General features: G+C 40.2%; 1 protein-coding gene, 1 non-coding gene and 1 pseudogene across 3 annotated transcripts in view; 2 read left to right on the forward strand and 1 right to left on the reverse strand.

Annotated features, from left to right (window-relative positions):
• Positions 1 to 13,580, reverse strand: part of HABP4 (hyaluronan binding protein 4) — a 39,463-nt gene that overhangs the window by 11,429 nt on the left and 14,454 nt on the right. Inside the window, exons 3-5 of one of the 2 annotated variants that reach the window (XM_024558301.4) lie at positions 12,376 to 12,537; positions 12,096 to 12,164; positions 6,235 to 6,318 (exon numbers count right to left, since the gene is read on the reverse strand). In XM_024558301.4, the coding sequence (XP_024414069.2) occupies positions 6,235 to 6,318; positions 12,096 to 12,164; positions 12,376 to 12,537 (315 nt within the window). The remainder of the gene's footprint in view (positions 1 to 6,234; positions 6,319 to 12,095; positions 12,165 to 12,375; positions 12,538 to 13,580) is intronic. The other variant, XM_053925121.2, reaches the window with a different exon arrangement.
• LOC112302939 (small nucleolar RNA SNORA42/SNORA80 family) lies at positions 1,194 to 1,324 on the forward strand. The gene has a single exon (XR_002974607.1). It is a non-coding gene; the product is annotated as a small nucleolar RNA SNORA42/SNORA80 family (small nucleolar RNA).
• LOC112302751 (large ribosomal subunit protein uL15 pseudogene) lies at positions 6,899 to 11,601 on the forward strand (annotated as a pseudogene).

A 13,580-nucleotide genomic window follows, 5' to 3' on the forward strand; every position in this document is an offset into this window, starting at 1 on the left:
CGGTCTGTGTTACAAAGGAGTGATAGTACAATGTTACTGACAACCGAGATTTTCAGCATGGAGGAAAAAGAAACAAACATTAAAATTTTAACCCTGACCAGTGTGGGTCAGGCGTCGTCCCACAAAGCAAAAGGTCACAGTTTTGACTACCGGTCAGGGCACATGCCTGAGTTGCGCATTCAGTCCCTGCTCAGGGTGCGTGCAAGAAGCAACCAATGACGTTTCTCTCTCACGTTAATGTTCTTCTTCCTCTCTCACTCCCTCCCTCCCCCTCTCTAAAAATAAATGAATAGAATCTTTAAAATAATATTTTTTAAAATTTTAGCTAAAACTCTTGTAGTCCTTGCCCTGGCTGGTGTGGCTCAGTGGGTTGAGTGCCAGCCTGTGGACTAAAAGGTCACCAGTTCAGTTCCCAGTCAAGGCAAGTGCCTGGGTCGCAGGCCAGGTCCCCAGTTGGGGGCGTGTGAAAGGCAACTGATGTATGTCTCACACATTGATGTTTCTTTCCCTCTCCTTCTTCCTCCCTTCCTGTCTTTCTAAAATAAATAAATAAAATCTTAAAAATAAATAAATAAATCTCTTATAGTCCTAAATATCTAATGCAAATATTAACTCATAGTATATTTTATCTTAAAAATATATGTCTATTTCCCAGCTCTGTCAGTTAAATGTCTTATAAACAGTCAAGAACATAGTAGCAGTGAGCAACCCCTAGTGATCAGACTATGGTCTCTAAATACCATGTTCTGTTAAAAAACTATGGCTCTTTGATAAGTGGCTCAGTATGAAGTATGGGATAGGAAGTATCGACGATGAGTCTGGAACAACATGTCTTACCAGAAAGCAAGGAAGCTACCAAAGACCAGTACATGTGTGTCAAAATGATCAAGAATCAACTTGAATATAAGTGGGTCATGGTTTTTTTAAGTGAGATATAATTGACATATAACATATTACTTTCAGGTGTACAACATAATGATTTCATATTTGTATATACTGTGAAATGATCTCCTCAATAAATCTCATTAACATCTATCACCAAAAAAAAAAAAAAAAAAGAATCAACTTGAAGAGGCTCCCTCTAGTCAAATAAATAAATGGGTCAGTTTAAATAAAAACACAGTGGGGCTTGAAACACACCAAATATGTTTAAATCTCTAAGTTCATATTGACACTTAAAAAAAGATTTGGATGCATGGGCTTGGATTTAGGGCAGGCTCGTCCCCTGGGTCTCTCATAGTGCCCCATGCCAGAGCGCCCTGGCCCAGAACCATTGCCGGGCCTCTGCCCGTGGGCTGCAGGCACTGAAGCAGGCCGCAGAGTGGAAAAGAAAAAGAAAAAAAAAAAGAAGATTTGGCAATCTTTGAAGGATGCTAAAACAAGCTCATTCTGAAAATGGATAAACAACGAACTTACACCTCCATGCAGCCCACTAGTTCTACTGTAGAGTGTCCCAGCGAATAAAGAATGACAGAAATTAGATGGCCAATTTGCAGCCTCAATGGATAAATGTAATGATAATCGGTGACCTTCTATAACCTATGAAACAAGCTTGCCAAAAAGTTGAACCTGAACTTGATCAAACTTTTCTCTCTCAATTATTTTCAGGAAAGATACAAAATATGAGGGACAGAGAAATACATTCATCTACTCTATATAAGAAATGCTGTGCTGGAACTGGCTTGCATCATACATTTCCAGGAACTTTGTGAACCAGCTATTAAACACAGTCACTGTTAAAAACTGAATTATATAAACTTATAATTAACTATATTAAAAAGTTAAATAATACCCATAAATCACTACTGCCTAATTATTTCAGCACATTTTACCTTTATCTGTGTTCTCAGGGTTATTTATACCTATTGTATGTATATATATATATAGTGGAAATACTACATAAGTGTGTACTGCACATCTCTTCCCGGCCTCCTGTACACACTCTGACTGGGGATCGAACCCTCAAAATAGGTATGTGCCCTGACCGGGCATCAAACCTGCCACCTTTTGGTGTATGGAACTATGCTCCAACCAACTGAGCAACCCAGTCAGGGCTCTATTATTCTAGTTTATCTGAATTTGTAAAATTGATTTATTGGCTCAAAAAAGATACAATATTTTCCTAAAAGTATCTAGTTAACTCACTTTCTCAACATTCATATACACTGTTAATCTATTTTCTTAGTTAACTCATTGTCTAAATATTCATTGTAACTGTTTTTTTTTAAGATTATATTTATTTTATTTTTAGGCAGAGGGGAAAGAAGGGGAGAGGAACATCAATGTGTGGTTGCCTCTAGCACACCCCCTACTGGGGACCTGGCCCACAATCCAGGCTTGTGCCCTGACTGGGGAATTGAACTGGTGACCCTTTGGTTTGCAGGTCGGCACTCAAGCCACTGAGCTACACCAGCCAGGGCTCACTGTAACTGTTAATCTACATCTTTAAATTTATTTCTTACTTGTTTTGAATGATAAGTTAATGGCTTCCAAAATCATCAACCATTGTAGCAATTTGCTCTTGCAATAAGTAACAATAAAAAAGAGCAAATATTTATATGGCACTAATGATGCGCCAGGTCCTACTCTACATGACACATATACAGATTCCCCCAACCAACCCTTGTAATAACCCTCTGATATAGATCCTATTATTATTCCCATTTTACATATGAAGGAAACTGAAACACAGAGAGATTAAATAACTTGCCCAAGCCAGTAAGTGGCAGGGCCAGGATTTGAACCCAGCATACTGGCTTAGAGTCCATATTCTTTACTTTTTAAAGATTTTATTTATTTATTTTTAGAAAGGGGAAGGGAGGGAGAGAGGGAGAGAAACATCAATTAGTTGTCTCTTGAGCGCCCCCTACTGGGGACCTGGCTTTCAACCCAGCAGGTGCCCTAGACAGGGAATGGAAATGGAGACCCTTTGGTTTGTAGGCCAGCACTCAAACCACTGAGCCACACCAGCCAAAGCTGGAGTCCATATTCTTAAACCAATAGACACCCTGCCCCTTGGAAGCTGAAGGATGAGTAAAAGTTAAATAGGAGAATAGTGGAAGAGGATTTGGAAGAGAGCTACAAGAAAAAAAAGGAAACAGTACTTATAAAAGCCCTATGGCAAGTGAGGGGAAGGGAACGTAAAATAAGGGCCACCTGGTGATCACCAAGAACATACAGTAACTCTGCAGGGGCCAGACCACACAGGACCACGCAGGTCAGGACAAGGAACAGAAAAGGGACATGAAGCCACGGGGGTCTTACCGCAAGGTGTGAGGGCATGACGATCGGATTGCCAGTGTGAAAGCTACTTCGGTGCAGCAACAGGCTGGTAGAAGGTGAGCGTGCAGGGAGCCCCATTACCAGCTACAGTGACAGGTCAGATGCAATAACTGATACTATGATGGTGAGTGAAGGGAATGGATATTAGGAAAATATACCAATCATCAGGGCAGAGTGACACACTGGATTTGGGGGAGGAAGGGCATCAAAAAGGAGGAGGTCTCAAGGATGACCCCTAGGCTCTGGTCTGTGCAACTGGTTGGATGGCAATGCTGTCTGCCAAGATGGAACACCTGATGAGAACCGGAGGTATGTGGACCTTAGTTGTGGACACGCAGGGCAGGAGGAGCACTGGGGAGGTTCAAGGGGAGGTGTCCAGTAGGAAGGTGGATACACAGGCCTGGAGTCCATGCTAAAGTTCAGGGCCCGAGCCATGTATTCTGGAGTCAGTGTACAAATGACAATTCAAGCTGCATGGTCTGTGAGTTCCTATAAGGAGACACTACAGGAAGGGAAGAAGGCCTAGGGCAGAGCTCTTAAGAACTCAATATTTTAAAAGGCCAGAGTGACAAGGATAAGTCTACAAAGGAGCTGAGAGGCAGAAGGAAAGCCAGAGAGTGCAGGAATCATAGAAACCAACGGTCGGATATGCTTAATAAGATTAATAAAGTCAGATGTCCTGAGAGGTCAAGGGCAACACGGACCAAAACATCCATTAGGCCCGGAGACAGGTGGTGACTGTTTCAGAAGAGCAATGAGGACAGAGGCAGACCTAGAGGGAAGTGAAGATTAAGTAAGAAGGGAGAAAATGAAGAAAGAGCGCACACCTGAAAAAGGTAGCTGATTGAGAATGTGGGGCAAGAGGAGAAAATAGGAGAAATTGAGCATGTTTACAATCTTAATTTTTAAAATGTTGGTCGGAAGACCAGAGCAGGGAGGAAGGAGGCGAGTACACCTAACAAGGGAGAAGATACACGACAGTGTGAGACTTCTGTGAAGTTAGCAACAAACAGGTTCCAAAGCCTGAAGAGGTGGGAGGAGAGACGCCTCCCTCTCACCATGAGGCAAGGAGGCTGGAAGGCCTGCAGGTATAGGCAATTCGCACCTTTGGGAGTGGGAAGGTGATGAAGCTCCCATCTGACGGCTCCTAATTTCTCTGTTAGGTAGGGGGCAAAGTTGTATCTAGAAAATGAAAGAGCAGGTATAAGCAAACGGGGGCAGTGACAGATTTGAGGAGACAGGAAGGATTAAACCAGTCAGGGTAGTCGGGGAGAGGAAGAGTATACCCAAGAAATGGAGATCGCTGGGCAGTGTTGATGGCACATTTCAGAAAGCTGGTGATCAAGAGTTTACAGGGGTTCCTGTCAGCCCCACTGTGACATGTAGAGCTCAGCCTGTGGGTGCAGGCAGAGGCAAGGCAGATAGCTAGCAGTCACCCAGGAGGCAGATTCTGCTAGCAAGGTACAACAAAAAATCCAAGGGGCAAAGGAGTATAAAGAATTGGCAAGAATACTAGAGATGGAACAGAGACCTTAGCTCCATGAAGAAAAGAGGGAGGAGAGAATAAAGGGACAAGAGAAGGGGTCACGACAAGAGAGAGACTAGTCACAGTACAGGCTGCTGATGGAAAAGACGCGTGGGCACAGGGCAGAAGTCTTGAATTTAAGCCATTAATTATCATTACTAACCATTCATTAGATTATTTGAATTATTAACTAGTTCAATTATTCATTAATACATTAAGTAAATAAACCCTGTGATATGATGAAAGGCTAAGCTTTCTGCTCTGTGAGGAGCTCTTAGAAATTGGTAAGAGATTGCTTACAATAGCCAAGTGGTGGAAAGTCCATTGACTAATGAACAGGTAAACAAAATGTAGCATTTACAGACAATGGAATATTATTCAGCCTTAAAAAGTAAGGAAACTCTGTGATTTGCAACAACATGGATGAACCTTGAGGACATTATGCTAATTGAAGTAAGTGTCAGAAGGATACATGCTGCATTCATAAGAGGCATCTAAAGTAGTCAAACTCATCAAGGCAGAAAGTAAACGGTGGCTGCCAGGGGCTGGTGGGTGTGGGAAGTTCGGAGTTGCAGTTTAACGGTGTACAGTTTCAGTCTTGCAAGTTGAAAAGGTTGCAGCGATCTGCTATATAATGTGCTTGTAGTCACCAATACTGTTAGGTACTCTTAAAAATTTGTTGAGGTTAGGTCTCCTATGTTTTTTGCTACAACTTTTTAAAAAAGTACATATGCTAAAATTAAAAACAAAACCAAATGAGGGACTAATTATAAAATATATAATTTTGCTTCTAGACCTATGGCCATCCACAGTCAAAACCACTTTTTTTTTTAAATATATTACACAATTTTCCATAGTAACTCCCTCCATTATCCTTAGGATGCTTTTCTTTAAAGTTGCCCTAATTCTATTGTATTACATTTTCTTCTGGTCCTAAATATAAACATTTTATTTGGTACTTGTCTATTCCCTTAAGAAACCCCATGTGCCTTTTCTTCCCTGTACTATAAAATTTTTTAATGGCTCTGAAACTTTATCATGCTACAAACTACTAAAATTTCTTGGTATCAACCAGCAGATTGATGATCTTTAAAACTTCATTATGAAATAATCAACTTAATTGGCTAGGTAGTTATCTCATCAGATAACTACTTTGTGACCTAGCCTTTGACCTTTCAAAATGCCTGAGTTAGGTTTAATTTACCTGTGCTATCCACATGTGGCTACATCTAAATTTAAACTACTTAAAATTATACAACATTGAAAATCCAGTTTCCTAGTTATGCTAGCTACATTTTGAGCGCCCGAGAGCCACATGTGGCTAGAGTCTACTGAACCAAAAGAAAAAGAAAAGAAAAAAGAAAAAAAAAAGAAATCAGTAAGAGAAAGACCAACAACCCAAAGGGAAAAATGAATGAAACACGTACTTGGCTGGAGACCCTTCCTCTAGGGGGTCTGGGGGCTCCTCCACCACAGGGGACTCCTCCGCAGACGCAGATGGCTCCACATCACTGAAAAGCAGCGAGACCATTCTAGTCATACAAACTTGTTCACATCAATGCTCTTTGATATTCAAGATAGAAAAAAACATTTCAATGTCCTCTTTCTTATATATACACATACAGGTAATCCACATCAAAATGAAAAAGAAAATGCTCTTATTCACTAATCCACATCAATTATTTCCACAAATATGAAAGGTACTTTGAGAAACAGAAGTTTCTATGAATGGCCTAAAGTTAAAAACAGATTATAAAGGATCAGAAGAATTATTCAAAACTCTTATAAACTTAGGAAATTCCCAACATTAACAGGGACCATAAAATGACTAAATCAGTAAGAATATGCCCTATCAGACTTTTTTATTCTTTAGAAGATTTTATTTATTTATTTTTAGAGAGAGGGGAAAGAAGGAATAAGAGCGAGAGAAACATAGATTGACTGCCTCTTGCACACCCCCAACTGGCGACCCGGCCTACAATGCAGGTTCTGTGCCCTGACGGGGAATCGAACCAGCAGCCTTTTGGCCTGCAGCTGGTGCTTAATCCACTGAGCCACACCAGCCAGGGCTTCATATCAGACTTCTAAAAAATGGTAAAAAGGTAAAAACATTCCACAAAAATAAGTGTGCAGAATTACAAACAAGCTGGTAATAAGTATATTAGAAATACAAGGTTTGAAACATCAATTTATATACCATCACATCTAAACACACAATCTACATATTTGAAAATTACAATACAATGTAAAACTTCTGTGAACTTTTAAAATATGATCTTAATCTTCCTTTTTATGGTGAGATTAATCCATCTGATCATTACTTAACAACAAAAATGTCCTACCCTGACTGCTGTGGCACACACCTGGGTTGCGGGCCAGGTCTCCTGGTGGGGGCATGCAAGAGGCAACAGATCCATGTCTCTCTCCCTAACTTCCTCCCTTCCTTCCCCTCTCTCTAAAAGGAAATAAAATATTTTTTTAAAAAGCCCCAGCATAAGAACTTTCATTTTCAGGAAAATGCTAAAATTAGCTAATAATTATATTGACTTTGTATATAATTACTTGAGTATAAAATGGATATATAGTACCAATATAATGGATTTTATATATCTGTTAGAAATATTTTATACTACATACATAACCCAGCTTCATCACATAAGCTATTTTTTCAAAAGTAAACATAAATTGAACTGTAGAATAACAGAATAGACTTTTTAAATTGATATTTTTAAATTCTCAAATCAAAGCTATTATAATCAACTTTTAAAACTCAGTTTTTCAACATAAAATTTGAGTGATGATATTTTACTTTTATAAAGGGTTCTAAATCAAATGCAGTTGTGTTTATTTTTTACTTTTATTTATTGATTTTTGAGAGAGAGGAAAGGGAGAGACAGAGTGGAACATCTATTTGTTACTCCATTTATTTATGTACTCATTGGCTGGGTTTTTTTTAATCCTCACCCAAGGATATGTTTATTGATTTCAGAGAGAGAGGAAGCAAGGAGGGGGGCAGAGAAAAATATCGATGTGAGAGAGAAACACCTGAGAGAGAAACAACGATCAGCTGTCTCCCAAACGCACCCTAACTGGGGACCAGACCGCAATCTAGGTATATGCTCTGACCAGGGATCAAACCCAAAACCTTCTGGTGAACAAGACAACACTCCCCACCAAATGAGCCACCAGCCAGGGCCCCTCTGATTCTTCTATGTGCCCTGACCAGGGATTGAACCTGCAACCTTGATGTGTTTGAATGACGCTCTAGCCAATGAGCCTACCCTACTAGGGCTAAACACACTCGTGTTTGGAAGGACATCCTTGCTGCTCTGCCCAGCAGAGGTCCCTTCACAAAGGCTGCCTCTGCACATCTGCCTGAACCTGTGGAGTCATGGGAATTTTCAGCATCTGGGAGCCCCAAAGTCCAGCAGCAGCCTCAGCGTTGAATCGCTCCAATTTCCTCTTTACTCTCTTGGCCATATAATAAACCAAGGGGATGAAAAACATAGGTGTACCGACGGTTCCTAGCTTTCAACAATTAAAATTCATCAGTGGCTACAAAGACATGGGGAAGGAGAAAAGCAGAATACAAAACAAAGACACTTTGTAAAAATCAGTATTTCTAAAACTTGAGCAATTGACTTCAAAGAAAAAAAATCACAGGTCTCCCCTAAGTTATTTTTAAATTATTTTATTATTTTATGAATAAACCAAAACTAACACTGTATTTACAGCTCTTATAGAACCATTTGACCACAACTACAAAACAATGAAGTTTCAAAATTAGGTACAATTTATTTTGGCAGATTTTGTTATTTTGTTTAAAGTAATCATCAATATTGGATTAGATGATCTAGCTCCAGAACTTAGTCTACATATTTTTCAATTTTTCATTTATTGATTTGTTGAGAGAGTGAAAGAGCATGGGTGCATAACATCAATTCATTGTTCCATTTATTTATGCATTCATTGGTTGATTCTCGTAATTGTCCTGACCAGGGATCAAACTGCAACCTTGGCGTATCTGGATGATGCTCTAGCCCCCTGAGCTACCAGTCCAGAGCTCCCAAGTCTATATTTTGACTCCAGTTCTTTTAACATAGCACATGCCTGTTAGCACAAGCATGTTCCACAAAACAATATTAAACACCTCAAGGCTTTGAAGGCTTTGTTTCCTAGTTCATTCAATCAGACTTCACATTTAACCAAATCTATGACAGTGAACAGACTTTAGCCAAATGTTACTTGATAACTACATAAACTGTCTTGCTCTTCACAACAGAAGTTGGAAGGCAGCATTATTGAAAACTGCATTTGTGGGTGTCTATTTCAATTGGTAACAAGCAAGTAATATCTGACATTATACTCCTTAAATTACTGTTGATGGAACAAATTCTATTTTCAGCACAGGTACTCACAATCAAATTGTTCTGAAAACCATAACACTGGAAATGGCTCAACCACACCATTTTTAAATCAGCTTGTCCACAAATCTAATTATGCTGCAAATATCTTCAAAGAGGATTGCTAAACTACAGCAAAACCCTCACACCTGCACTGAACTGTGCGGCATCTGGCCTCGCCAGCCATGGACAGACACATCACTTCCTGTGTTAGGCTCCCCTCTGCTCTTGTTTTTTAATCAAAAGTTGCACATAACTCAACTGTACTACATGATGTTCATGATGGCAAATCAAAATTTCAATGTGTTAATTGTGTTCAATTAAAGTCTTATACTAAGTAAAATCTTTCAATTATAGATTATTATCACCTAAGAGCTCTGACTTTCTAACTCACAAATCGATCCAAAATGAGTGCCACAGGGCACCTTTCATCTTCACATCAGACATGCCAGTCTGCCAGGAGCACGTGTGGTCACCTCTTCATGCTACAAGGCCAAGACCGACGCCTTAGGGTAAGCTATCACTTGGAGCCAAAAATAATTTTAAGTTCAAATGCAAACTGAAATGGAGTGGTAGCATTAAAGTAGTAAATCAGATGATTCAAGAGTTGCCTGTATTGCTTTTTTATAGGGAACCATTCTGTGTGGCATAGGGAATGTAGCCCAGCCCCCACCCAGAAAGGCAAGTGGGGAGTGAGGTCCAGCACACAGGACCCATGTCCACAGATAGGTTCTCCTGTGGGGAATCAGGCCTGCATTGTACCTAGGCTGCTATGAGACTTGCTTTTGCTAAAACTCCCTCACCCTGGATTGAGGGCAGCAAATGTTCATCTCTAAAGTAACTTCCTAAAATCTGTGCTAAACCTCCCAAGTATGGAGTGTAACCAGTTCAACCACTTTTCCCCTTGATCTGTAACATCCTTCTCTTTGAAGTAACTAGCAACATTCTTTCCTTTGTTTTCTGTAAAAAGTAATCACCTACAGTGAACCTGTGCATAGTAAATGAGGACCATCCTCAATGTAATGTGCCCAGAAAAACAATAAAAGCCTGTCCAGGCAGGGGTCGGGGCCCTCTCTCTCACTTAGAGAGCGGCCATGCCGTCCCTTTTTCTCCACAGGACTTCTGTAGTCCGTGTGAATTTGTTCGTTACAGCCACAACACACTGCGGGCCGGGGTCCGCATCATTTTTTAAAAATATATTATCTATCTATAATCACAGTAAAATAAAACAAAATAAAAACATTTAGAATCAAGAGCCTACTACCGTGGCGGGCATGGCTCGGTGGATTGAGTGCTGGCCTGTGAACCAAAGGGTCACTGGTTTGATTCCCAGTCAGGGCACATGCTTGGGTTGTGGGCCAGGTCCCCAGTAGGGGGCGAGTGAGACACAATCACACATTGATGTTTCTCTCCCTCTCTTTCTCCCTCCCTTCCCCTCTATCTAAAAATAAATAAATAAAATCTTTAAAAAAATGCTCTGAAGAAAAATAAAAAAGACCCTATGGAGGCATCTCAGCCACCAACACACCATCCAGACTGAGGAAAACCTGGAAACTTTGGGGCCATGTGAGCCACGGCCACAGCCGCATCATCAAGCACAGGTAGCAACTGGGAGGCCGAGGTAATGCTGGTGGCTTACATCATCACAGGATCAACTCTGACAAATACCACCCAGGTTACTTTGGGAAAGTTGGTATGAGGCATGACCATTTAAAGAGGAACCAGAGCTTCTGCCCCACTGTCAACCTGGATAAAGTGTGGACCTTGGTCAGTGAGCAGACACGGGTAAATGTTGCTGAAAACAAGACTGGAACTGCTCCCATGATTGCTGCAGTGCGATCAGGCTACTACAAAGTCCTGGGGCAGGGAAAGCTCCCAAAGCAGCCTGTCATCGTGAAGGCCAAATTCCTCAGGAGAAGAGCTGAGGACAAGATGAGGAGTCTTGGTGGAGCCTGTGTCCTGGTAGCTTGAAGCCACACACACAGGAGTTCATTAAATTCTCACAAGTACAAAAAAAAAAAAAAGAAAAGAAAAGAAAAAAAAATCCTATGGAAGCCCAGATCAAGAATATTTAACAAGTTTTTTTTCCTTTCAAGGACAACACATGTACAATGGTAGTAAATTTTATGTTACATTTGATATTATTGTGTACATTTGTCTTTAAGGACAACGATTTAAGCAAAATAAATGTATATAAAAAGCTTATATTCAAAAGAAGAAAATTGGAAGTCTGGATCCTCTCAAGAGTTCAAACTTGTAGAAACCCTGCCACATGTCCTAGGGTGACCCATTTGTCACCCCACACTGCCTTGAATACTTCCTGCCTATCCCATTGCAGACACCAGGAAGGCATTGTCCCTGCAGCAGTGAAACGACAGACACAGCAGAACCACGTACCTCCTTTAAGGAGCAAAACTGGAACAGATCTGAGACACCACGATGCCTCAGAGAAATGTCAAATTTGAACCTCAGGCAAAACTTGTCACTGAGCTTCAATCTGCAAATGATTTCAGGAAATGAAGATGCAATGTAGATAAGAACTTTGGAAAGTCACAGAAAAATGAAATATAGAATATCCAGGAATTTAAAAAACATTCTGAGGCTTTTGCAATGTAATGTCTCGTGCTTGGTGCACGAACAAACACACAAATTTGTTTGGCTAAAATAAGACAAGAATTTTAAAAACAGTTTTCAAATCTAATTACAACATAGCAAACCCATTATTTAAAGTTAAAACAAAAGCCTAAAATCAATCTCTACTTAAAGGAACGTAAGTATAAAGGCACTGCACGCACAACAAAGGACATAATTTTCATGAAAGGCCAATTAAGATCGAGACTTCCACTTAGCTGTAGGTTCACGGAATGCACACATTTGCACCGTACCTGGTATCTTTACCTGATCCCCAGGGGCGAACTCCACATCCACCCATGCTGTCTTCAGTTCTGATCGCTCTAGAGAAAGAAAGGATATCCCCTTAAACTGGAAGCTGGCCTCTAGTCAATCTCCAACTCAGAGAAGTTGATCTAAAAGTTATCCCAGGATCAGCTCTTTCAGGAATGGCAGTATACTAATATAAAGTCAACTAAATACTAACATGTAACAGATTCATGTTATATATGACTAAGATCTTAAAGTGAAAACAGCATTTACAAAGAAACTTACATTTTATCATTCCCACCATATCTCTCAAATTCCCGTTTCCCTCTCTGGTCAAAACGGTCAAAAGGTCTGTTCCCAGGACCACCTCTGCCTCTGCTCCGCAGGCCCCCTCTCAGGCCTCCACGTCCTCTCAGTGCTCTGTCCCGATCAAACCGGTCAACTGGTCTAGGAAAACATGGGTACAATAAAAAGTACAGTTAAAGAGCTAAGCCTTTTTTTAATAAAGAAAATTCTAGCAAGACATTATGGCTGCAGTATACTGGAAAGAATGGTGGCTTGAATAATGACTTAATAGTTAACTTCTACTGAACACATACATACTATCTCTGGCATTGAACTTTTACTGAACACATACATACTATCTCTGGCATTGTTCTGAGCGCTTCACATACAGCCATTTAATTCACACAAACCAATCTATAATATATAACTATTGCCCATGAGGCAATGAGGAAACCAAGGCACAGAGGAAGTAAGTAATTTGCCCAAGGCTACTAAGTCAGGGAGCCAGTGAGAAGCAGGTCCTGGGCAGGTCTTACACTAATCTGTAGAGGGGCACCCCTCTCTCTCTCTGGATCTGGTTTCTTCATTTATAAAGTGAGAAGGTTAGATAAACTAACTCTAAGGTTCATTCCAGTTCTAGTACTAAATATTTAAGTTAAATTTGGAATGTTATGTATAATAAGAAAAATAGTTAAACTTCAAATTATGTCTCCTCCCAAATACGTAACCAGTCAGTGACATTTGTGGCTGAATATATTATCCTAGGACAATCTGACTTCTACCCTCATTGCTCCACATAAAATTCCAAGGACAAAGCCCTGGCCAGGTAGCCCAGTTGGTTAGAGTGCTGTCCTGACACGCCAAGGTTGCAGGTTCAATCCCCAGTCAGGGCACATACAAACAACCACCAATGAATACATAAATAGGTGGAACAACAAATCAATGTTTCTCTCTCTCTCTCAAATCAATAAGAATTAAAAAAATTGTAACAGATAAACTTCCAAGGACTGCTAAAGATAACCTCTTGGTTGTTAAACCCAATAGTAACTTTTATCTTTAAGTCATTTGACCACTATTCACCAGGTGACACGGCCGATCACTAATTTTCCTCTGACATTTCTGGCTTCTCTTTCCCTATCTGTCCCTAAAAAATTATTTTTGTAATATATCATCCCCATATAATGTACAAAATGACAAAGAACTTC

This window comes from Desmodus rotundus, chromosome 1 (assembly GCF_022682495.2).
Source record: "Desmodus rotundus isolate HL8 chromosome 1, HLdesRot8A.1, whole genome shotgun sequence".
NCBI classification, from domain to species: domain Eukaryota; kingdom Metazoa; phylum Chordata; class Mammalia; order Chiroptera; family Phyllostomidae; genus Desmodus; species Desmodus rotundus.